This window comes from Haemorhous mexicanus, chromosome 3 (genome assembly GCF_027477595.1).
Source record: "Haemorhous mexicanus isolate bHaeMex1 chromosome 3, bHaeMex1.pri, whole genome shotgun sequence".
In the NCBI taxonomy this organism is placed as follows: domain Eukaryota; kingdom Metazoa; phylum Chordata; class Aves; order Passeriformes; family Fringillidae; genus Haemorhous; species Haemorhous mexicanus.
This window is the reverse complement of record NC_082343.1, coordinates 76,945,312-76,970,935: the sequence shown is the minus strand read 5'-3', so window position 1 is coordinate 76,970,935 and position 25,624 is coordinate 76,945,312. Positions and strand designations below refer to the sequence as shown.

General features: G+C 51.7%; 1 protein-coding gene across 1 annotated transcript; it reads left to right on the top strand.

The window, feature by feature from the left end:
- Positions 1 to 15,561: 15,561 nt before the first annotated feature.
- POU3F2 (POU class 3 homeobox 2) lies at positions 15,562 to 20,091 on the top strand. The gene has a single exon (XM_059842424.1). The coding sequence runs from the start codon at positions 15,652 to 15,654 to the stop codon at positions 16,957 to 16,959; it is 1,308 nt and encodes a 435-aa protein (XP_059698407.1). The 5' UTR covers positions 15,562 to 15,651; the 3' UTR covers positions 16,960 to 20,091.
- The last annotated feature ends 5,533 nt before the right edge of the window (positions 20,092 to 25,624 follow it).

Below are 25,624 nucleotides of genomic sequence, written 5' to 3'. Positions count from 1 at the left end.
AAAAAAGTGATTTAGGGGTAGCAGTACTCAGAAAGTAAGAAAAGAGTTCAACTTCTTGCCCTGATCATCTCCTTTCCTTGCATCATGTCTATTGTCCTACCTAAAGCCGTGATAAAAAAAGAGCTGTAACATTTTTAAACCAGCAGCAACCCCAACAAGCCCCAGTAAAGTACAGAGGACCACGGCTGAGGCAGCAGCTTACATGAGCAATGCCTGAGAGGGGTCAGACCCTTTTGGGGCCAGGCTCAACAGAGAAATGGGCATCAGTGAGCACACCTGTGTGCAGCCCCAAGTGCTCCAGGAGCTCCCTGGCACCCCAGGCTCCAGTGGAAAGAAACACACCCCTGTCTACTACGTTTACAAGAAAGGATGCTGAAAAAGCTGCTTCCAGAGATGCCACGTTTGGCTGCCCTGGGAAGCAGAGTGAAACTCTGTGGAAGATGGAGGAAGGGATGTCTCCAGGGTATGCCCCTCTACAGTCACACCCTCCATCCCACTGGCTGCTGTGGGCACTTCTGCCTCTTCTGACCCTTTTTCCAGAAAGTAAACCTATGCATAGCGCTATTTGTGCTGACTTGATACCGCAGGGATTTGTTGAGAGAAAAAACAGATATGAAAACAGCAAGTAAGGGGATGCTTGTTCCCCTACTTCTGTATTCCAGTAGCTTCCAGAAGAGTTTCCTCAACATGTACCTAACCCCCTTTTAAATGGCACACTGACTTTGGCCACTGCAATGCAAGGATGATGCTAACTGATGCTAAAATATCCAGAACTTCCTGGGACAAGTTTGTGTGGAACTGATAGCACTGTCAGCAAGATATGGGACAACAGTCCAGTAATAAACTGGGCTACATGGGCATAGAGATGGAAAAAAAGATGCAAAAAGCAGAAGGCAAGAATCCCAAACCTTCTTATTTTTAGAAAGGGGAATATTTCAAAGTGAGTATTAGGCACCTGTTGTTTTGTGCTAATGGGGAAATCTTTCCAGCAGATCCACAGGGCAGGTCTGAGATAAGCAGCTGGAGAATGATAAGTTATCTCTGTTTCGATTCAGGAAATATAGATGCTTCAGATGCTAATGGTGTGTCAGCAGGGAGCCAGGCACACAGTGGACTGCGGTTAAGTAAGCCCAGGAAGGTGTTTATTCATGTATAACATTTGCAGAGAAGGTGACTCCCTGCCTCCCTCCTGGCTGCCCGGAGGAACTGCTTATGACCAGAAATATGCTCAGAGAAGTCAAGCAGAAAGGTCGGGGGGGCTAGAGGTGAATCCCAGCCGTGACAGCCCTCCCGTGAGCCCCGGCACTCCCCCGCCCCGCACACCTCCCGGGGAGGACGGGGGTCTGTCCGCCTGGCCCTGCCAACCCTGGCACCTCGGCCGAGCCCGGCCGGGCTCCGCAGCCTCTGCCGGCGCTCAGGGACCGTGCCGTGCCGCAGCTCGGAAGAATTAGAGGTCACTTGTGCATCCTTTGGCACTGGGCTGGATCGACTGCAGCTAAACCATTCCCAGCAGACGTTCGTCCAATCTATTTTCAAAATCCTCCCACTGTCACTCTAGGCAATCTATTCTTGTGCTTTGCAACTGAAAGTTAGAAAGCTGTTCTTAATGTCTTATCTAAATCATAAGTCAACTTTAAAAATGACAAGTATGGCTAAAAGTTTCAAAATTTTTCCTAATAATAAATGTGGTTTTCATTCTATTTCTCTGTTGGTTGCTGCACATTCAGGGTACTTTCAAATCACCTTTTAAAATATCCCTCTAGAATCATGATGTATAGAAACCATATTTATTATTTTTCACAAGAACTGAGATTTTAATTTAATTACAGAAATCCAACAGTAGGAGATTTAAGGAGGAAAAAAAATTACAATAAAGTCCTGAGAGAGATGCCAAGACTTAATTTAGCTGTAAAAGGTTTTCAGGGATTTTTCTATCTGTATGCCTTACAGACCCATTGCCCAAAAGTGTTCTGAAGTGACAGCAGTGTCAAGCAGAAAAGACACCTCATCCATAACTAATAGAGAAAAATATCTCAGGTGTGGGAGACAAATATTCCTGTGTATATGCATACATATTCCTTCATTTACCACTCATCAAAGTCCCTTCTAACTGTCCCAATCATGTGAGCACAGTCTTTCCATGAATACTTTGCAAGATCCCATTCAAACCAGTTAATAGCAAGAGAGGTAGTTCCCTCCTGCCTAACTGAAGATGAACCCCTAGAAAACTGGCACTTTGTTCTGGTGCTTGAATTGAAAAACATTACTCAAAAAAAACTGGATTCACTTTCTGATTCAAGCTTTTTGAAAGTGCAGCCTAAGGTTGCTATCAACCCTGATTCAAACACAGAAACACAATAAAAACACAAATAGGAGCTCTGATCCTTTTCATCAACAGCACCAGATATGAAGGAAAACTACACTGGCTCAACTTTCTGGATACACATGGCTGGGCACTGATTCATCCCTGGAGACAAACATGCTCAAAATTTACATCTTCAAAGCTTGTTATCTATCACTGGAAATGCCTAGCTTTTTAACTAGGGTGTCACATTAATTTTGCTTAACTTTAGCATCCGTGGCATAGTCAGCTGTATCTGAGTGAGATACCCCAGGCACTGCACTTCCTCCCAGAGCAGACACAGCAGCACAGCAGATGAGCTGTGCCTCCCCTTGGCTGCCAAGGGCCCCTGCACTGCAGACATCAGGAGTTAGGGGACATTGCCATCACCCTTGCTGCCTCATCCTTCTCTCCAGAACTACCCGGGGAAGAGCAGAGAGCAATTCCTGGGAAGAGACGAGCGGCTGTCTCTGCTTACCATTTCCTATCAGCAGGATCAGGCCTGCCAGCATGCCCTGTTCAAGGTGCCTGCTTATGAGGATTGTAATTGGGAGAACCTGGAGAGCACTTCCAGGCTGAGAATTCCCTTGGAAAGCCAGGTATATAAAAATTCAGTATTGCAACTCTGAGTTTCAGTCTCTCTCTAGGTATCTAACCTGAGATACCTAGAGAGTGCATTGCTAGTCTCTTTTCTGTACCTTCAGCAGACACAAGGGAGGGAAGAGGACTTGCGGGTGTTTTGCTTTTACCACATCACACCAGACCTATATGTTGGATGTGCCTTTTTCTTTATGGATATAATGCATTATCTACAAATTACATTCAAATCAAGAAGCAGTGTCTATGGTCTTGCCTTTTGCAGACCAACCTAAGATGATAAATGCAGTCCAATGAATGGTCCAGGACTGCACACTCTTAGAAAAGAGGAACAACCATTCATACTCAGCATGTCAACCATGCACTTAGAATGTCAAGGCATGTAATTTCCAAATGGCCCTAGTTTCCACCTTCAGCATGCCTGCAGGACATACAGCATCAGGCTGGGTGATCTCAGATGTGTCTGGAAGAGCTAGCTCTGTTATGCTATGTACATAGCTGTGTATATACATACATACAAAGGTATGCTATGTACATAGCAAAACATCTGAAGCCAGTCCCTTTCAATCTGTTCCCCACTCCCTAGACTTTTTTCTTTGCCCCATTGTAGATTAAAATCTAAAAGATGAAAATTTTTGTCCTCATTCCCAAAGTGCTGTGTGGCAATAGATAATCTGGACCTTGTTGAAGCAATCTAGCAACATTATAAAACCAAAAATGTTTAACTGGAAGTACCATATAACTGTAACAAGGGGCAGCTCTCTCATTCCCACCTGTAATGACCAGGATGCATTCAGACAGGAGGCGAAGAAAAGAGTGAGGTTTTCATCTCCTACCCTTAAAACCAAAGCAGGCAGATTTTTTAATTAATGCATTTATATTTTGTCAGCAGCCTTGAATATGGACCTCTTTCAAAATAATGTATGAGCACTGGATGTTGACTAAGCTTTTCTGGACAGTTACTAGATAAATATGTTTGTATAGCATAAAAAAGGACTGTAAAAAAAATGAAGAAAGGAAATAATAGGGGTGGAATATAGGAAGCCCTGCAAGAAAGTTGGGAGAGCTGGTAGAAGCCACTACACCACCAAACTGCCCTTGAGTAGTCCAGTCTAACTATGTTTCACCATCCCAAAAGGTTTGAACCACCAATGGCAAAACTCTGGAGCAAAAGGACTAAATCAGAGACCCTTTTGGCTGCCTGGAGATCTTTTATTTTGAGCAGAGAACAAATTGTTGTGAAGCCATGGCAGGGAAAACACACTGACATGGGGTCCCCCAGGATTGCTGGTGCCAAACACAGAAGCTACTGTCAGCTCACAAAATGCTTTACTGACATGCCAATGATAAAAATTCTATATTGCCAACCACCCTCACCACACATCCCAAAATGTGCCATATGGCCGAAAGTGCAACAATGGATTTTGCCATTCCTCAGGTTTGGGTGTGAATTGACAATGAGTCTAACATATAAATTACATCATCTTTTAACTTTTTGTGATATATAACATCAGACAGCTTTGTCTGGGACAATCCATCATGAACTAGTCTTGTTGACATTCTGGATTCTCTCTTCTGACCTTGTCCTTTCAGCACAGGCATAATTGTGCTTATGATAATTTTATTCCCAGTTAGGCAGTGATTTTGCACACCTTTGAGTTACAGAATAACTAAGAAGCCAGTTCTCTGTACGACTGCTGAAACAAGGCACCTTGAACCAATTTATGCTGAAGCGCAGTCCGGCAGCGTAGCAGTAAATAAAAGTGGATAAACTCACCTCTCTCGGTGTGCATAAGTAGGTTAACTCTTTACTCCTGTTTACTGCTAACTCTACCACAGGTGCACTCTCAGCTGGGGGGCCCCCACTGAGGAAACACCAACCATATGTCTGCACAGCAGAAAGTGGAGGGGGGGAGATGTACGACCCAGTCTTCATGGTATGAAGGGTCTAGGAGGCAAAGGGAAGGGATCCAGGTTCATTTCTGCCACCCAGCTCACGTGCAGAGACTCCCGTTTAAGCCACGGATCTCAAGGCTCAGTTATCACCACTAATTTTTACAAGCTTGCATATCATCATGGGGTTTTAGGGATTTTTTTTTAGAAATGTAACTCTTCAGCAATCGTCTGGGGTGATGGGCAAATCTTTTTTGTTGAAGGATCGACTGTTCGGTGTCACTTTAGCGGGAATATACAATTATTACGGTACATGAATTATTTGAGCTGTTCCCTACGAAGACTGATTGCCTTTCATGGGCTGTGTGTGGGAGCAGCAGAGAAATCCCTGCTGCTCCAACTGGTGTCAGCACCCCCAGACAGTCAAGCAGAGCTGTGGAAGTGCAACTGTCACGTCACCTGTAGCAGCGCCTGAGTCACGGTCCCTGCCCACCCTGCACTCAGAGCAAGGGAGTGATTTAGCTTGTTTCTAACCACTGCATTTACACAAATGTGAGAAAAGAAGTTGGACTGAAAATACTTAATTAAACTTTCAGCTGTCACTCACCACAGCAGAGAGAAAGGGGCATCCCAGCACATCCACGTCTGCATTTTCAGGGGAGAAACAGTTATGTCAGCTGTAGCCTCCTCTCAATATGAAACTTGCAGACCAGTTATTAGATTTTTATAACAAATAGGCTATTGCACTCCCACTGTGATGTCTTGGTAACCAGAGGAGTGCCAATGTGTTTTAGTTGAAGACCACTACCACTCAGTCACTTCTGCCCTCTTCAACACTTTTTTCAGCTCTGCCACTGAAGCTGACAGGAGGATATGAAAGAACATATGCTGATATGAAAGAACATATGCTGATATGAAAGAACACACATCAGCTTGACCAGAGGCAGAAAGTAAGTTCCTACAGAATCGGTGGTTCTAAAGCTGGAAAGAGTGGCAAACAGTGGGAGCTCTGCAGGTTGCTACTTTTTTAGCTGATTGCCACAATATTCTTATGTGTAGTTTCTGGATCTGCTTCTGTTAAATGTGTTTTTCAGCTGTTTCTGGTGGAGGTTCTTTTTACTGGAGTGTGGATGTGTTGTTGAAGATGCTGTTCAAGTTTGCAGACTGCTTGTGTGCCACAAGCTAACTTTTACTGCCCTCAGTGCCTCTGGTCCCCTGTCTATCCAACTTTATTTGCCATCAAATTTAAGATAAAAGGTATTTGTTATTTATTGGAAAGATTACCTCCTTGTGGAATAATTACTTGTTTTTAGCATTAGTCTGACTGCATGGCCTAGGCTTCAGACATGAAGGAGAGGTGCTTCTGGAGACCAGGACAGAAGAACAAGACAATTTACCCTTATCTCTTCCACAGCCTCCTCACCTACTCCATTTCCCCAAGCTGTTACTTAACACAGCATTAAACATAAATGGTTATCAATCCAGTCCAGAAAGTGGGCAAGAGACATTAATAGACAAGAAATGGATGTTTTTGACAAATGCTGAAGCTCATGGAGGAGCAGTAACACTGCAATAACAGAAACCGAGTTTCAATTGAGTTGAAAAAGCAATTATCTGGTACTATACAATGAAGTGAGAACAAGGAAACATTTTATAATGTTATGATTCCTGTTCCTAACAGTTTTTCGAGGTGGGTAGGGGGTTGCTATGACTTTTGCATTTAACCATGAAGCTGCCAAAGGCCACCTCAGCTCTGCTGCACAGTTCCTCTCCCAAAACAGCCTCTGGGTAGTAACGTTTGTCTTAGTCTGGCTTTCTCGGACTTTTCTTCAGGAACTTCCCGGGAGGCTCAGCACAAAGGCAGACACAATGAAGAGCCATCGAGGCACAGCCAGTATCCCACCAGCAGGCCGGGATGCTGCCAGGAGGACGGAGCTGACAGGGTCACCTGCCTCCGGCATTCTCCGCCCCACGGGTGAGCACCCTGCCATACGCTCCCGCCTCTCCTTTTTCTCTTTTTTTTTTTTTCCTTTTTTTTTTTTTTTCCAATTTATTTTTCCCCTGCAGAAGTCGAGGTTAAAGCTCTGAAACCCGAAGCCCTGAAACCGAGCTGCTTGGCCCCGCCAGTGGCACGGCCCCGCCACACCCGCCCGTGTCCGCTCCGTGGCCCGGGCGCCGTCGGGAGGGGCAGGGAGGCGGCGGAGCGGGGAGGGGACGGGGCCGTGGCGAGCGCCGGCAGCGGGCGGCTGCTGCCTGGGGTGACCGTGACCCGCGGGTTATGCCTGGGTGACAGCGGAGCTGGAGGGGTGAGGGAGCAGGGGAGAGGGGGCTTCTCATGGGCAGAAAAAGGCAAGATCCCGTGTGCCTGCGTTGGGGAGGGAGGGAGAACAGCTGAGGTTTTATTCTTGAGAGAAGCAATTAAACTGAAATTAGTTGCACTCATGAGCTGGGAAGATAGCCCCGTCTCTCTGCCCTTACTGCTCGGGGCGGCCGAAGCGGGCAGCCCCTGGGGCAGCGCGGGTGTCTGGGCCGCTCCTCAGAGCATCCCCGGGCGGCGGGCGAGGCGCTCCCGCATCTTGCTCCGCACCCGCGCACCCGCGGCGCGCCCCCGCCCCGCCCGGCCTCGCCTCGCCTCGCCACCACATCCGGGGCGGTGGGTGAGGGAAATTCAAGTTACAGAAGGGCTGACCCAGAGCTGCTCCCCGGCCCCGATCCCAGCCCGCGGTGAGCCCCCGGGATTCGGGAGGAGCGGGACGGGGCCGGGAGCTCTCTGTGAGGCCGCCGGCTGCCGGCGACAGAACAAGTCCGGTCTCTCTAGCCTGCATTTTAATCCTGAAATCTGGAAATGGAAATTGTTTGATGTATGAGGAGACGTTATCTAATTAGGGCGTAAGAAATTTAATCTTTCCAGCAGGCAGGTCATATAATTAATGTTAATTTAACGCTCAAATTCTCAGTCATTAATTTTTATTCTCTTAAATGTAGTTTGGCAGGGCCCCCTGATCCATGGCAATGGATTTTACTGAATGTAAGAGCACACTTGGTCTTCGGAGTGAATTACTGCAGCCCTTCCTATCCCAATAACAAGATCACATCATGTATGCATTATTAAGCCATGTAATTGAATGGTCCATAGTTTGCATATCAGACTATTAAAGTAATGTGTTTTGCTTTTCTTCCAACACGTAATGTTAAAGCCTTTGCGAATATTTGGTGATTCTGATAATTATCACCAAATTACTACAAATGTTCTCTTCATTAACGTGATTTCTCTCAAGCATTTTTTTAAAAAATGTCAATAATGCATTAAGTGGTAGCTTGTAAAGTGTTTTTTTAAATAAAACTTGTCAACTACAACTCGAAAATTAGAAGAAAGAAGAAAAAAGAAAAGAAAAGAAAAGAAAAGAAAAGAAAAGAAAAGAAAAGAAAAGAAAAGAAAAGAAAAGAAAAGAAAAGAAAAGAAAAGAAAAGAAAAGAAAAGAAAAGAAAAGAAAAGAAAAGAAAAGAAAAGAAAAGAAAAGAAAAGAAAAGAAAAGAAAAGAAAAGAAAAGAAAAGGAGAGAGGAAGAGAGAAAGAAAGAAAGAGAGAAAGAAAGAGAGAAAGAGAGAAAGAAAGAGAGAAAGAAAGAGAGAAAGAAAGAGAGAAAGAAAGAGAGAAAGAAAGAAGGAAAGAAAGAGAGAAAGAGAGAAAGGAAAGAAAGAAAGAAAGAAAGAAAGAAAGAAAGAAAGAAAGAAAGAAAGAAAGAAAGAAAGAAAGAAAGAAAGAAAGAAAGAAAGAAAGAAAGAAAGAAAGAAAGAAAGAAAAGAAAAGAAAAGATAGGGAGAGAGAATAAACAGTTGCATGGAAAGAAAACAATTCTCCTCTAAGATTGAAAAAGACGACTTCCCTTTTTTCCCTATTTCAGATAAGTGACTATATCCCTTTGAAGTTTCACTTCATCTGGAGCAAAAGTGCATGCAATCTAAAGAACTGTCGATTGCAGATGATACAGAACAGATGGAGGAACAAAGTTGGAGCTTTTCCCTTTACAGGGAATAGATGGGGACATAGGCAGACCGACAGAGAGATTGATTCGAAAAGATACTGACCTCTCTCCTTCAACTGCAATTTAACTTGTCCTGGGAGAAAAAAAGAAAAAAAAAAAAAAAAAAAAGGAGAAAAAAAAGAGAGAAAAAAACTCCCAAGTGAGACCTGCCTCCTCCCCTGTCGGCCTCATGCCTCTCCCCTCCCCAAGTTCGCACTGTCATCTGAACAAACTGCAGCGCCGATCTCAGAAGGTGAATAATTCTCAATTAACTAAGTAACTAACTTTCTTTGTGCAATCTTGAGTCACTCTCTTAACTAAATCTTAAGCCTTCGAGACCCTTCATTATTGCCTTCCCCCGCCACACTATTTTCAAAGTTCAATAGCAAGGCAACAAAAAACACTGCTGCAAAATAAGAGTCTCTTTTAAAATTAAAGAGCTGCTCATTTGCATCGGAAGAAGTTATTTTTTCCCCTGCTTTGAATTATTTAGGCACAGAAAAAAAAAAATTAAATAAAGGACACCCCACAAAGCCACCCGTAGTCCGTGTCAGGATCAGTGTCACGGATGCTCTGCGGGGTGCGAAGCCACTGTGACCAAGTGGGTAGGCGCTGGATCAGGTGTGCTGTAGTGCTGTGCGACTCGGGGCATCCCGCCGCAGCGCTGGGAGGTTTCTGTGCTCAGCCCGCAGCGCTCGGACCCCGCCGGGCCGGGCAGCGGAGGGTGCGCGGCGGCGGGCGCGGGGCGGGGCGGCTGCCCCGCGGGGCCGGGGGCCGAGGCCGGGGAGGCTGCTCGCCCCACCGGGAGCCCGGGTCGGCCCGCGGCCCGCTCTTATTTTGGTTGGGAGCGGGGAGCTCTACCGGCTGGAGTCGGGTGAGCAAAGGGAGGCGAACTGTGCTCCTCTGTTTGGTTTAGGGTCGGGTATTTTTTTCTTTCCCTCTCCCTCCTCTCTCTCCCCCATTCCCTCCTCACTATAGCAACCAACGCCAGCCTGACAAAAATGCACCCTCTGTGGACAATGGGCCAGCCTTCCTGCTCGCCTCGCTCCTCTTCTTCCTCGCCAAGCGAAAGAAAGTTTCCAGCCCCCCCGGCCCGTTCTCGCCTCTCCTCCCGAGGAAGGCTCCCGTGCAGATCCCGCTCAGCCCCGCCGGGACTGTGCCGACCCCCACGTGGGAGGCTGAGAGCGGGGGGGACACAGAAGCTGCCCCCCAGCCGGGGCCCCGATTCCCTAGCCCGCCTTGACAACAGGCTGGCAGAACGCCCCTGGGCCACCGCCAGCCCCTCGTCCGTGTGCGGGGCCGCCCAGGGCCACAGCGGTGCTGCCCGCCGCCCCAGCGGGGCTCAGCTCCCGCCTCCCAGGCTCGCCTCTTCCCTGGCGAAAAACACCATCCCCAGCCTGGAGCGCTCCGCACCGGAGGGAGCGCTCCGCACCGCTGCCGAGTGGGGCAGGGGCGACCGAGAGCCCTCTAAGAAGGTGCTTCTGAGAGTGAGGAGCGGGAGTGGTGCCCAAAAGTGCCCCGAAAGCTGTAAGAGGGAAGGGAGTATCACGTCGCCCGGTGAAGCCGGCACATCATTTATCTGAGCTCTTCCCGAGGATGTCTGCTTGTCTCCATCAGGCGTGAGCATTGACAAAACAAACAGAAAAGCGGCCGTTAGATTTGTCAGAGAAAGCTGGGCACTTCTTTTTCTTTTTTTTTTTTTTTTTCTCTCTCTCTCTTTTTTTTTTTTTTTCTCTCTAAAATCTGTTGCTGTGTTTTGTCCTTCACAATTCTCCGGACAGAGCAGGCTTTGGAAAGACCTTTGTGAGACCGCTTTCCAGAGCCAAAGCGGCTGAATCGCCTCTCCTCTCCTTCCAATTCACCTGCTTTCCACGCCAACAGAAACGCCCTTCCAGCTCCAGCACGGGGCGGTCATTTCCCAGCCAGGCTTTTGAACACTAAATTGCGAACTCCGTTGCACCAATAGCATCTGGGTCTGTCTCCAAGAACTCAATAAACAAGCTGTATTAACTCCAACCAGAATTTATCTCATAGACTGATGGAATTCGTCTTTTTTTTTTTTCTTTTGCTTCTTCTGCTTCTTTTTCCCCCAAGGCCTCATATTCACCACTCAAAATTTAGCAGCCTGCCTTTGATAAATTACTCAAAGTAATCCCTGCAACAGCTAAGTCTGACTGGTTGACGTTGCGTTAGAAGTCTTCATAGCGGTATCTGTCTATAAAATATTCACTTGCGGACTACAAAGGGTGGATCATTTTTAATGACAAGATTCAGAACTGGAGGATGAAGGGAAAAGATTAATATCCGTGAATTCAAATAATTTAATTTCAAATACTGAACTTAGAACATTATATCCCACTAGTTTAAACACTGATGCAGATAAAATAGCAGATTCTCAGATGAATGAAGCGGCCGGAAGAATAGAGTTGAGGGGAATGTTGGAAATGAACATTAATACAAACTTTACAGGAACTTTTTTTTTTTTTTTTTAATTCTACACCTTTCTACGTTCTGTCTTCTGGGATAATCAGTATTCTAGCAGGGCAAAAACGTACATGATATTACACGTACACGTGTGTATATCTATATATGCGGCGAGGGAGGTTTTTTTTCTCTGGAGATAGGTGGAGAAATCTATTTAGATAGAGGATTTTAATTTCAATGGGTAATGTGAGCTTGTGCAATCAAAGTTATCAATTTCTGTCCTTTTTGTTTAGATTTCTTAGTTAAATGTGTTTGTTATATCTACCCCGAGGAGAAGCAACTTGAAAGTGTAGCTTTTGAGTCATCTTATAAATACATCCCTGAGGCTGCGGTTCTTGCCGCTTTAAGCAGTTTTCATTAAAGCAGCCAGCTGCCTCTTTGTGTAGATTGGATTTTTTTAAAGCAATCACTTGTGAAGCCCCGGCCTCAGTTTTGTCTCTCCGCAGGCCCTTAAAGTTGAAGTTTCATTCATGTCTTGGGTCTCCCCGCCGAATCAGACTCTTCGGAGCAACGCTGGAAAGAGCCACACGAAAGCACAGGCTTGAATACCTCATAGAGAAAGGTTAAAAAGGAAGCAGAGATCAAAACAATCCCATCTCACAAAAGGTGCATTAAATGCGCCCCAGCAATAAGCACAAATCTTCCAAGTTGGCCTTTAAAGCGAGCACCAGGAGTCTCACGTTTATTGCACCCAGCAATTCTCTGAGCGACTCTCCACGTCTTTGCACTCCTGGAGCATTTCCTCCTAAAACAACATCTAATGGGTAGATAATAGAGACGCGGAAAGGAGGCGCGGGGATTTCTCCCCCTCCTCCTTTCCTTTCAGCTGCATGAGTCTATCTCAAGGTTTGGCTAGCAGAGTTTAAAAAAAAAAAAAAAAAAAAAAAGCTTTTCACCTCTAAACACAACAGGCATATGCAAATACGTATTCCCCACCCTACAGCCGCGCGCATCCAAACGCACAGAGGAGCGCGCCTTTGGGGAGCGTTCCCCCAGCCCCCCGAGCCGGGCAGGCTGACGAGCGGCGGCTGGAAGCCGAGGCTCGCTAGGAACGAGCCGTGCTCTTGTTTTGCTGCTGGAAATTCAGCTTTCTCTCCGGCACGCACGGAGTTGAAACACCAGGGAGTCCAACATCTCGTCAGCCGGAGCCCGCCGCGGCAGCTGGGGGCGGGTGGCGGGCAGGGGACCCCCAGGTGGGGAGCTGTGGGGGGGGAGGAAGGGGGCGGCCAAAGGACTCCCGCAACCCGCCTGCGTCCTTCTGGATGCACCTGATGTGTATGCAGCACCTCACCTCCCAGCCAGGACTCAGCTCCAGTTAAGTGGCGCTCTATGTATTTTATAGCGAATATTCTCGAGTAGCTGCACTGCAATGAAGGAGATATCAAGGAGGCCTGTCAGTTCAAAGCTTTTGGGGTTGTTTGAAAATCTTCTTCACGTCAAAGTAAGCAGCCCTAGTATTTGAACAGCTGCTTTGAACAGTGAAAAGGGCTGAGCTGAATCAAAACACTGCAGTGTCTGCCCAAGACACCGCATCACCTTCAACCTGCTTTTATGCGAGCAGAGAAAAGGAAAGAAAGGCTGGTGAGACCTCTAATCCCGCGGGGTCAGCTCCGCCAGAAAGGGGCCACATGACTGTCTCTTTTACATCCCTAGCGGCCCGGACCTGAGCGGCGACCAGAGCCGGAGCCCGCGGCGGGCAGCGGCGAGGCGACAAGACCGGCGGTCGGGCGCTCGCTCCCTGCTCCCCGGCGCTCCTCTCCACGGGGGGAGATGGGAGCGGAGGATGCTTAAGGAGCGGTATTAATGACAGGGCTAACAATGATGGGGAGGACGAGGAGGTGGAGTCTGCGGCGGCTCTGAATGCACCGGCCGCGCTCCTCGCTGCTCCCAGCTGCGCCTCCATAGGCGCGCGTTCCGCCGGGGAGGGGGCAGGAGGGACGGCGGGGGGCTCTGCCGGGGACAGCGCGTTTTGTCCGCCTCCTAAGGCCGCGGTGCATCTTCGGTAACTGTGATTACCGTTAGCCCGTGAGATGCGCCGCTAGGGCGGCGGGGAGAGCGGCACGCAGGACGGTGACCGTAGTAGGCAGCACCTGCCCAAGGGCCGGGCGGGACAGAGAGGGCCGGGGAGGGAGGACAGGAAACGCACGATTGGGGCAGGTCCGGGGGGGTTTCCCCCCCCAAAAAAAGTGTTGGTTGAATCTCGCTGACCCCGTGTCCCGTCTCCTGGTGGCGGCGAGACGCGGGGAGCGCGGAGCCGTCGGCACTCCACGGGGACCAGCTGTCCGTGGGGCGTGCACACGCCGTGGGGCCGGGGCACAAGGGAGGTGCCTCGGGCGACCACCGGGGTAGGTCCGTGCTCGGCGAGCACCACACGCTGGAGGCGCCCGCCTGAAAACCTCGCTCTGAAAATGACGCGTGGCGTGGCCCCTCGTGTCTCGTCCACGCAAGAACTTTTGGCAGCGGAGCTGGAGGCGGGCTGGCGGGAAAGCCGCCCCCGGCGGAGTTTCGGCGGCCCCAGGAGCGGGACGGGAGGGCTGGCCCGGCGCGGAGAGTGGGGCGGCTCTCCCAGGACGGTCCCCGCGATGCCTTGGCAGATGCCTGCTGCGGACTTGCCCTGTTGTTTTGTTTCAACTCACTGGTCTACACCTAATTGGGAGGAGAGAGACGAGAAAATGAGCATCAAATTATAAAATTCCTGGGTGCCCAGTTGTTTACACACGGCAAACAAAAGGCACAGCTTCACTTCAGAGACACTGACTTCCCTCTCCGCAACCCTCGCAGAAAAGGCAGTATTGTTCTTTCCTTCGCCTGCACCTCGAAGAAAGGAAAAAAAAAAACCCAAACCTTAGGAAGAATCTCCACTCTTTCATGGACAAAGTTTGCGCCCCCCTCCTCCTATCCGCCTCCTCCTCCTCCCTCCCTCCCCTCCCCATCCCCCGGCAGAAGGAGCTCTTGATACGCCGCTAAACTAACGAAACGAGGTAACTCCTGCTGCGCCCCTTGTCTCAGGGCACTGGATATCCTGTTTATGCTGCTGCTGTGTATATGTTTATGTGCAGGAGCCCATCCCCCCTCTCCTCCACACCCCCACGCAGAGGAATATTTCCAGGCAAGGAGCCTTTCCAGCGCTCACGTTAAACACGATGATTTATAAACAACTCGCAGAAGAAAGCTGTTTCTTGTTAGTAGTAATAAATTCCCCGGTCCGCCCTATTGTGTTATTTCGATGAAGATAGTGGGAGCCTGCGACGCGCACCTACCCCCGTGAGCAGTTTATTTTCGAGACAAAGCTACGGCTTTCAGCTCAAAAATGGGCAGTGAACTCTTTTCGCGTCGGCCAGCCTGGCGCTGCTCATTCCTAGGAAATCCGAATCCAGTTCCAGGGTCTCCTTCCTTCCTGTCCGGGCCGCAACTTCTTTTCTTTTCCCTATCCCCCTCTTTTTTCCCTATTTGTTTTTTTCTTTTTCCACCACCCTCTCATGCCCATCTTCCGCATCCATGCAGAGTGGCCAGCGCCGCTGAGGCGGTCCCGCAGGCACCCCGTCCCCACGGGACGGGACAAGCGGAACAAAACCAGCTCCGCAGCGCCGAGGTGCGAAGCCCCGACATCCCCGGAGGAGTGGTGCGCCCCGGCGACCACCGGGTGCCGGGAGCGGGGCAGGGCCGGCGAGCGGACAGGGCCGCTCCCCGCCCCCGTGGGCGCGGCGCTCCCGGGCCGCTCCGGCGGGGCTGGCTGCGAGGCGGCGCTCAGAAAGTTGGGGGCGGGCGGGCGAGCACCCCCCCAGCCCGCAGCTCCCGCTCCAGGGCGGCGCGGCCGCGCTCCGCGAAGAGACGCGCGTCGGGGCGCGAGCAACAGGAGCCGGCGGGCGCCCGGGCAGCGGCAGCATCCTCCCGCCTGCGGTGCGGTGCGGGGCGGGCCGGGGCGGGGCCGGCGGCGGCCGCGGCGGCGGCGCGCCCCTGCCCTCCCCTGCGCTCCCCCCGCCCCACGGCCGCCGCTCCCCCGCGCCCCGTTCCCCCTCGGAGTTGGGTTGGAGCGGGGGCGGGGCGGGGGCGGGGCCGGGGCGGGGCGCGGCCGGCGGGGCGCGCCAATGGCGGGAGGCGGCGGCAGCGGTCGCCGGGAGCGCCGGCGTCCGTCAGGGCGCGGGGAGCCAATGGCGTACGGCGGCGGGGCGGGGCGGCCGCGCGTGCCTTCGCAGTGGGCCCCGCCGCGCGGGCCGGGGGGGCGCGGGCGCCGCGCGGCGCCCGAGGCGAAAAAGTAGCTGTCAAATGCGCGGCGCCTTTAACCGGCGCGATCAGTGCGGCTCGGCGAGTCATGGCGACCGCAGCCTCCAACCACTACAGCCTGCTCGCCTCCGGCTCCCCCATGGTGCACGCCGAGCCGCCCGGCGGCATGCAGCCCGGCGGCGGCTACCGCGACGCCGGCGCCCTGGTGCAGGCGGACTACGCGCTGCAGAGCAACGGGCACCCGCTGAGCCACGCTCACCAGTGGATCGCGGCGCTGTCCCACGGCGGACCCGGCGGTGGCGGCGGCGGCGGCGGCGGCGGGGGCGGCGGCGGTGGCGGCGGCGGCGAGGCGCCCTGGTCGGCGGGCGCGCTGGGCCAGCCCGACATCAAGCCGGCGGTGGTGCAGGCGGGCGGGCGCGGCGACGAGCTGCCGCCGCCGCCGCAGCACCCGCCGCCGGGGCGGGCGCCGCACCTGGTGCACCACGGAGGCGGCGGCGGAGGGCACCACGCGGCGGCAGCGGCGGCGGCGGCGGCAGCGGCGTGGCGGGCGGGCGGCGCGGCGCACCTGCCGCCCGGCATGGCCGCGGCCAACGGCGCGCAGGCGGGGCTGCTCTACTCGCAGCCGCCCGGCTTCACCGTCAACGGGATGCTGGGCGCCGGGCAGCCCGGGCTGCACCACCACGGCCTGCGCGACGCCCACGAGGAGCCGCCGCCGGGGCCGCCGCACCACGGCCCCGAGCACCCGCCGCCGCCCCACGGCCCCCACCCCGGGGCGGCCGGGCCGGCACCGTCCGCCGCCGCCGCCGCGCCCCCCGGGCCGCCGCCGCACCACGACCCGCACTCCGACGAGGACACGCCGACCTCGGACGACCTGGAGCAGTTCGCCAAGCAGTTCAAGCAGCGGCGCATCAAACTGGGATTTACCCAAGCGGACGTGGGGCTGGCGCTGGGCACCCTCTACGGCAACGTCTTCTCGCAGACCACCATCTGCCGCTTCGAGGCCCTGCAGCTCAGCTTCAAGAACATGTGCAAGCTGAAGCCTTTGTTGAACAAGTGGTTGGAGGAGGCGGACTCCTCCTCGGGCAGCCCCACCAGCATAGACAAGATCGCGGCGCAGGGCCGCAAGCGGAAAAAGCGCACCTCCATCGAGGTGAGCGTCAAGGGCGCGCTGGAGAGCCACTTCCTCAAGTGCCCCAAGCCCTCCGCCCAGGAGATCACCTCGCTCGCGGACAGCCTACAGCTGGAGAAGGAGGTGGTGAGAGTGTGGTTTTGTAACAGGAGACAGAAAGAGAAGCGCATGACTCCCCCGGGAGGGACGCTGCCGGGCGCCGAGGACGTGTACGGGGCCAGCAGGGACACGCCGCCGCACCACGGGGTGCAGACCCCCGTGCAGTGAACTCGCGGCGGGGGCGCCCGGCCCCTCCTCCTCCTCTCCTCCTCCTCCTCCTCCTCTCCTTCCCCCAACTTTTGATTGTCCTTTTTTTTTCTTTTTTTTTTCTTTTTTTTTTTTAATTTTATTTTTTCCTATCTTTAAAAAAAAAAAGACAAAATATCAAAAAAAGAAACAAACGCGAAAAAATTAAAAGAAAACAAAAAGCGAGCGAGCGAGAGGGCGAGCGCGAATCACAGCGGACAGACAGATAGATAGACAGACAAAGCACCTGCACCACACGGTCCCTTAGACTGTAGGAGGTGTGATGCTGTATTTTGACCTTTCCAGGCGAGTGCCCGTGCACGGGAGTGGAGTGGGTACCGCGCACGGGCAGGCAGGCGGGCACCGGCAGGGCAGCGGCAGGCACCGGCCGGGCAGCGGCAGGCACCGGCAGGGCAGGCGCAGGGCGAAGCGGTTCGCACAAAACTCCCTCAACTCGCTGGCCAAAACAGAGGGCACTGCCCTGCCGGGGAGGGGGCGGAGGAGAAAGGGGGGCACAGCCACCTCGGGTCCCCTCCGCAGCCCCCTCCCGCCACACAAAGGCAGATTGCATTGTGGAATGTCGCTCGGTGTTGGCACATGCTGCTGTGTTTATTTTCTGTGGATCCCCTGTATGAATATATGTTTAAAAAAAAAAAAAAGAGAAAAAAAAAAGGAAGAGAACTGAAAAGCTATCCCTTTTGATGTAGACAGTATTTAACCGTACCAATTTGCACTGCAAGAAAATCGAAGTTTACATAAACAAAATGTTTATTTTGTTCTTTTTCCCCCCTTCCTTTCCGACCTTAATTTTGCAAATGACTTGCATTTTCCACAGTGAGCGTTAGTCAACCAGTGACCGGTCTACAATATGTTACTGTGTTTTAGCCTTTGCTTTATGTGTATATGTGAACTTTTGTTATAAACAAGTATTCTTAAATACGTGTAACGCTTATTTTCTCCTTTTACCATAGCAAAAAGAATTAGTATATGTGTATGTATACATGTGCATGCGTGCATAGACATACATATATACACATATATATAATTTCTTTATATACACATATAGATGCACCTCCAGCTTCCATTCTCCACAGATGTGACTCTTGTAATTGTTTAATACATGCCTTCAATGGCAGGAGTCGAGTTTGGAGAGGGGAGAATAATGCAAATCAACAAAGTAAACTTCATTTTCAGGCAGTGTGTCCGGGGGTCGAGGCGCAACCAAAGGGGGAGGAAAAAAATATGTGCAACCCTTCCAGACCGTGTCAGTGCGGGCAAGCAAGGCCTGGTGTGGGGAAGGCGGAGAGGGAACAACATGTTTCCAGAGTTTTCCCAGAGAAAGTGGCATTTTCTTGAGGGGGAAAGGGAATTATTTAGCTCCCCCACCACCGCCCCCTCAGCGCCCTTTCCTTCCCCTCCTCCCCCCCCTGCGTACCTTTGGCATCCCCGGTCTCGCCTCCCGGGCCGATATCAGCCTCTAAACTTTCTTTTATTGAGCAGTTTTATGTCAAGGCAGAGCCAGGGAGAGTCTGAGAAGCTGCTGGGCCCGAGGTGGGGGTCGGGTGCTTACACCTGCCTGTAAACACACGCTGCCCCTCCTCTCCACAGAGACCGTGTGCATTTCTTTTTCACTTTACTTTCCATATTTATTTTATTTTCTATTTGTATCCAGCCCCTCTCCCTTCCCATCCTCCCCTTGTCCTTTGGTCAGATTGTGGTATAATTTATTGAAGGAAAGGACCAGTTTTAACTTGGGCAGCCTTGTGTCTTTCACTGGGGAGTGAAATGAAGTGGGAAAAAATGCCATTTTTCAATCCGTGTTTCCCACCCCCCCCTCCCTTCGCTAATAGTTTTAAAGTGCATTTCGTGGCATTATCTTGATGAGAAATGGTTAACTTTCCAAAATAAAAAAAGAGAAAAACCCACGGGAACAAAAAGGAAAAAAAATGGAAAAAAAAAAGGAAAACAAAAAGCTCTGAAGGGAAGCAGAGGAGCGGGACCTCGGAGCAGCGCATGTATGTGCGTCTGTCTGCGTGCGTGTTTGTGTACTTATGCACACACACAGCTATGCATATACATTAGAGGAACTTTATGATAGTTATAAATTCATAAAGGGATCATTTAGTCAGCACAAACGGGTGCTATAGAGACAAAGCATTTTTATAATCTAAAAGTTTACTTAGTTGAGTGTTGGACAATTATGGAGAAAAAACAGTGAAGCATTCTCTCGCAGAACTCTCCTATAAATATTGCATTCAGTAGCTAAGGCTTTAGAATATGTTTCTCATTGTCTTTTAAAATGCCTGTGACACTGGGTTTTCTTTCCTTCTTTCTTTCTCCCTTTCTTTCTTGCTTGCTTTCTTTCTTTCTTCTTGGTAAGACAGATGATGATTTCTAAGACGCACATGCATTAGTCTTTTTCCTGGTTTTCCAACAATTGTTAAAAAGATACGGGCACCGAGCTTTTCTCTTTTCTTTCTTTTTTTTTTTTGTTTGGTTTTTTAAATTTTTGTTTGTTTGTTTATGTGTTGAGCTGCTTGTTATTTAAAGTGTTGAGGACTAGCGCCTAGTGAAGTGAATCAGATCAGGGCAGATCCAGTGGTAAAGGGAGGAAATGAACTTTCAGACACTTATTAATATGTGCGTAAGGTCAGACAACGGAGTTGAGAGGATGTTTGAGAAAGCCTCAAACTCCAAATAGGTTTACTAAAAAAAAAAAGTTACCAAGCAAACCTTACCACTATGTATATATGTTTAATATTTGTCCTTTGAAATGCAGAAATAGTTTCAATGTTTTCTTTGTCTATTTTTCTTTTTTTTTTTTTAAATGCTACCCAGGGAAATATTTTCATATCATTTTTAAGTGGCCTGCCTCAATGTATATTTATTTCTTTTAAAGCAAACAGGTTCTGGAAACTGTTTTTCTGTAGCTTTAAATGAGTAGGTGAACAAAATCTATATGGGATGTAATTTTTTTTTTGTTCAGTCTCTTTAAAAATACTTTGTTTTGGTACATTTGGATGTGCTTGTGGGGAAAAATAAAAACGCAGAGATCCTTATATATTTATGTTAAAGTAATATTTTATTATCTACATAAAACAGAAATGCACAATACCTTCATAGTTTCTTCTAATTATTGAAATATCGTTATTTTATTTTTAAAGATAGCACAGATTTGCATAGTTCTTAAGATTTGGAGGGAGAAGACCCCAGTACCTATACTGAGCTGAGTTCTGTGTAAAAGCACCGCCGTTCCTTTCTATTTAATGGAATTTTTGGAATAAATTTGATGCCTATACCGAGAGGCTCCACGCTTATAACTTTCAGGGTCTTGAAGGGGAGCCTCGGGAGCTGTATTCATTGTGTCTCTCCGCAGATGAACCACAGCCGTGTGTTTTGGAGCATTGATTTCTGTGCGGGTAGGACTGTCCTGCCTTTGATGCTGGTGGGGAGATCTCAAGTTTTTTGCATGCTCTGGCGGAAGGCATGGGGGAGAAGAGGTTCGACTCTTCTCGGTCCCTTTTTATAATTTAACATCTGACTCCTTAAAAAAAAAAAAAAAGAGCGAGAGAGAGAGAGAAAGAAAAAAGCAAAACAAAAAGGCGGGGCTTAATGATGGGAGTACCGTTTGAAGGAGGAAGGAAGAGCGCGGCTGCCCAGCGGGGCTGCGCACCCTCGGGCCGGGCCGGGCCCCTCGGCTGTGGCCCCGGTGTCACGTTCTGTGTCTGCGGCTCCGTGCGGTGACGGGCGGGTCGGTTTTCCCGGAGGGGTCCCGGCTGGGGACCCGCGGGGCTGGCGCGCTGACAAGCGACATCCAAGTGCGCGGTGTTCGCTCGCGCAGCGGTGTGTTCAGGTCCTTCTTGGCTGGCTCGGGTTCCTAAGTGCGATATCCTGCTCTGCTCCCCCCCTCCGCCCTTCTTCACGATAGTTTCTAGGCTTATTAGATTTAATCATCTTTTCTAACTTCTAGTCAATATTACACTCATCCCGAACAGATTCAGCTAAATGATCTTATCAATAGTTTCGAAGAGAAGTGACAGAAAGAAGAAGTGTTTTGTGACCGCAGACGTGCTGACGGGTAAAATGTTGAAGCTGGGTATGGATTTAAAAGTCCTTGGTCAATAGCCCGCGGAACGGGCTGCGGAAAGCGAGCAGCCTCTGCCCTCTGCAGGACACTCGGGTGGGCGCCCAGGGAATATTTCGCCTTTGACGACAGGGCCCCGCTCTCGGGGAGCGCTCCCGTGTCGGGTGGACAGGAGGCGACTTGCATGGACCCTGGCTCAGCGGAGCAGGCCGGGCCGCGGGGATGGCTGGCTCCACCGGTGGCGGGTGGCCTGGCCGGCCGCTGCTCGGGGCCGGGCCTGCCCCGGCTGAGGTCCCGGGGCTGCTCCTCCAGGGCTCTTCGCCCAGCGAGAGGCTGACCTTACGGGAGCGACTTCGCTCGTCCTTCCGGACTGGTTGTGGGGAGGCCGGCTGTTCAGGGGTCATTCTTTTTATCGCTTTCTATCTCTCTTTTTAAGAGAAAGGAGAGGGGGAAATGGAGCAGCCATAGGATGCTCCTTCTTCAGATGGATGTCAGGGTGTACAGCGGCTCCTCGGCTCTCATTTTCAGGCAGGGACACTCTGTCGTAGGTCAGATGTCAACAACAAAAGCCCTGTTTCCTCGGTTCGCTCTCTCTCTGGTGGTGGCCGAAACTGGGAGGCGAGAGGAGAGTGTATATCCTCAAGTCTGTCAGTCTTGATTGTCATCCCCAGTGTCTGCAGCCCCGCAGGGGCGAGAGGCAGCAGTCGGTGCTGCCCGGCCCGGGGAGCTCCCGCCGCCGCCCAGCTGCGCCGTCTTTCTTGAGAGTGGGCAGTGGGGGCCGGGGTTTGGAAAGAGGGAAGCGGAGGAAGGCGAAATCATCCTACAAATTCCCCAGGCTGCGGGACAGGCCGGGATGGGGTCCGGCCAGGTGTTTGTTACTGTCGGGCTGGGCAGCTTGTGAGAGCCCCGCTGGGGGCAGAGGCCGCGGTGTCTCTCCGTCGGGCTTTGTTGGCGGCAATTCGTGGCTCCCCCCTGCCCCCTTCTCCAATGCCCCGGCTTCCGAGCGCGCTTCTGGCCGTCGCCGGGCAGCGGGGGTACGGCGGGACGGTCCCGGCTTCCTGCGCCTTCCCGGCCTCCTGCCCGCGGCCTCGGACCTGGCCCCAGCCTGGGGCTGCTCCCGCCCTCCGGCTGATCCGATGGGGGAAAACCCTCTTCCCGGCTGCCTACCCCTGCCTGCCGGGCGGCCCCGGGCCTCGGGGTTGCCCCAAGCCGCTCTCTTGGAGGTTTGGTGGCTCTTTGTTGCTGTGCCGTCGGTGAGGGGACAGAGGACGGGTGACCCGGCAGGGGAAGGCTGGCGACGGCCTCCGGTGGGCGATGAGGCCCGGGGGAGAGCGATCACCGGCGGGCGGGAGAGCTGCGCTTAGTCCGGCTTAAACCTCTGGCCGTAGATACAGCGCAGGGGAAGGGTGGCGGGCATGGGGGGACCCCCCAGCCCGAGCCTGGGCAGCGCCTTGCGGAGCAGGGAGTGGGGCGTGAGGAAAGAAGGAAACTGCCCGCGGCTTTTTGGCTGTGGACGGGGCAGCGACGGCCTTCTGCTGCGTCCAGAACGGAGCCTGGGCGCTGGGGTCTGTCTTGGGAATCGTGGCTCTCCCACCTCCCCTCCCCTGGGCGTTTAGGAAGGGACGCGACCTGCGTTGCCTCTCCGGCTTTAACTCTCGAGAGGGAAAATATAAAAATCCAAATTTTCAGAGTTGCAGACGCTAAGTTGGCACTCTGTGCTCGGAGCATGGCTGGGCTGCCGTCGGGGATGTAGGAAGATGTTCCGCAGAAGAGAGTTTGCCCCTGTCTCGGACGGGCGATGCTGGGGGAGAGGGCACTTCTCCCGGGGAAATTAGTTAGAGCAAAGCCAAAGGGTGCATTAGCAGAAATGGTAAAACAAAAAGCAAAGACTTGTCTTCAGACCCGACTTCTCATCAAACTATAAACCAAACAAGTGGGCTCTCCGGCAGGCGAGTCCCAGCTGCAGCGCGTGGATTCCCACGCCGCAGCCGGCCTCGGCCCGTGGCCTGGTCCCAGCTGTTGGTCTCTTCCTTCGAACCGTTTCTGTCTCCCTGTAAACTCCCTGTAAATACCTCCGAAACTCGGCCAAGTGCCCCGAGTATGCCGGGATTTCACACAGGGCCCTCGGGGCCGGGAAGGCCTCCCGTGCCGGCGGGGAGCCCCTTCCCCCGCAACCCCGGCCCGCAGCGGCCCGGTGCCAGCGCTGCCAGACCCGAGCATCCCCGCGGGAAGCAGGCGTCGGACCCTGCCCTCCCGTCGGCGGCAAAGAGAGAGGGATGAGGCAAGGACAGCGGCAACAGAGCGGTCGAAACTGTGCCAGCGTTGCCGGGAGGAGCGGCGGGTCGGCGGCGGGCGCTGCTCCCCGGCCGGGGCGCGGGCGACTGGGGAGGGGGCGGCCGGGACCCCTTCGCCCCAGGGAGATCGCGGTTTTGGCCCGTGTCTGCCTGGCCCCGTTCGTGCCCCTGCCGGGCAGAGCCGCTACTGGCCCGGAGCAGGAGCTCTGCCTCCCTCGGCCAGCGGGGATGCAGGGCGTGGGGGCCACCCGGGGAACCCCATCGCTTCTCCGGCAGGGCCGGGGCGGTGCGGGTCGTCCCAGCGCCGGGCTCCGGCTCCCGCCCGGCTGCAGCTCTCCCAGCCGTCTCGCAAGGTCCCGCCAGGCCGGGCTGAGCTGTACCGCTCCGCGTGTCCCTGGGCCTGTGCGCACAGATATCATTTTTAAGGATTAAAAAGAGAGCAGGCCGGTAGGAAGTTGGCGGCCGGTGTTTCTCCCCCTCCTCCTCACACGGCGGTAAATCCTGGCAGGCAGAGGCAGCTTGTAAAAGTGATGACGAGACCGCTCTCCCCCTCCTCTTCCCCGTCCCGTCTCCTCCCGTCCCGGGAGTTGTGAGAGGCGCTCGTCTAAAAGTTAGGACTTGTTTTTAGCCAGCCTGACTCATTCATTAATTCTCTTTCCCTCCTTGATTCATTCATGTCTACAGTCATTCATTGCCAAGTCCATGGAGGCATCAGCTCCTTGGTCAGTAGGGGAGACGTACAAACAAGGATGGTGCTATTTATTTCCCTCTGCCTGTGGATTTCTAAGACGTTCAAGCAGGCACAATCATTAAACTAATTTGTATTTGATTGTCTGGGCGGACGGGGGTGAATTTTATTGCACTAAGCATTCAAGCACGCACGCATCGCTGATTACCAGTATACATTAAATAAAGTTGTTTGTACACATTGTCTTACCACATATAGGCAGTCTTATTATTCTAATTACTCTAATTAGTGCATTGAAATGTTTTCTACTTGATTTGAGGAGACAGTGATTAGTTCTATTACTTCTTTTAACTCTTATTTCATGGAAAACTGTTGATGCATGTTCCAATTACCTTGTTTTTCTCTTTAATATAGCGTGGGCCAAAATTATTATGAAATTATATTGTTGGCGGGTAGAAACATCCATCTATTTTCCCTTTCTGAAAGAACTTCTATTTTTTTGTATCCACCACCGCCAGATACAACACCCCAAAGCGTTCACAAGTAATTACTTCTAGCCAAAGCAGCACATTTCTTCTTTACGATTTCTTCTGCTAGTACTTTAGTACTTTGTGGCTGTAGCATTAACCTTTATAAATATTTTTCCTAAAAAGAAAAAAAAATAGTCTGACGTATACTTCAAGCAAAGCTATTTCATAAGTTTTAAATTAAGGCTACTATTAATTGATAGGATCACTTCCTCAAACATGTTACTTCGATAGGGAATTGTAATTAAAACCTTAATCCCATTTGAGACTTAGTTTTATCTTGAACACTTTCTTGAGGGATTTTCCCCCCTTTTCCTTGGCGGTTGCCGCTTGAAGCATGGTGGGTGTACTGAGTGGAACCCGGACCCCACCAGCGCAGGGAGGTTATTTCGTTATCGAAATACCCATCTTCACCATTGCGCCAACTGAGGTTTTGTGTCGAGTTTTGGGATGTGTGTGTGTTGGCCTTTTGTGTTGATGTGGCGGCCACTTAAACCCAGACGGTGACAAAGCGGGCGGCGGGGAAGGAATCTCGCCTTCCTTTCACGTTACAGACAGGGAGACTGGCTGTTTCTCGGTCATAAAAATACTGCCTTTTTTTGTTGGCTTTCCCCCCCTCCTCTTCAGGTTAGTTTGTTAAATAAATACGAAGGAATGGGGGAAAAATAAAGAAGGGGTGGGGGAAGGAAAAAAAGGAAGAAACTCGAACCATCCCTTAAATTCTTGGAAGTCCAGGTCTGGAGGGAAATCTATGGAGTTACATAGGTAAATATTGGGCCTAGGCTGCTTATACTTTTAATATTTAAACTGGGATTATAGGGGATCTAAAGACGCCTTCCTAACCTTTGCCAATTGCCTGCGCGAGGAGAAATCCCGCAAGATGCACAAAGGGGCGAGACGGCTTCCCACTGCCTCTGATAAACGGCTCCGCTGGTGTGGCTGGGGAGCGACTTTCCCCCAGGGTCGGGGTGACGGGAGGCAGGCAGCGATGGGGTTTGGGGGCTGCTTGAAGGAGGGGGTCCCGTTTCTGCTTCCCACGAAACATCGTCTCGCC

Coding starts and splice junctions, on each gene's coding strand:
- POU3F2 (XM_059842424.1), top strand. CDS start 15,652: ATGGCGACCGCAGCCTCCAACCACTACAGCCTGCTCGCCTCCGGCTCC.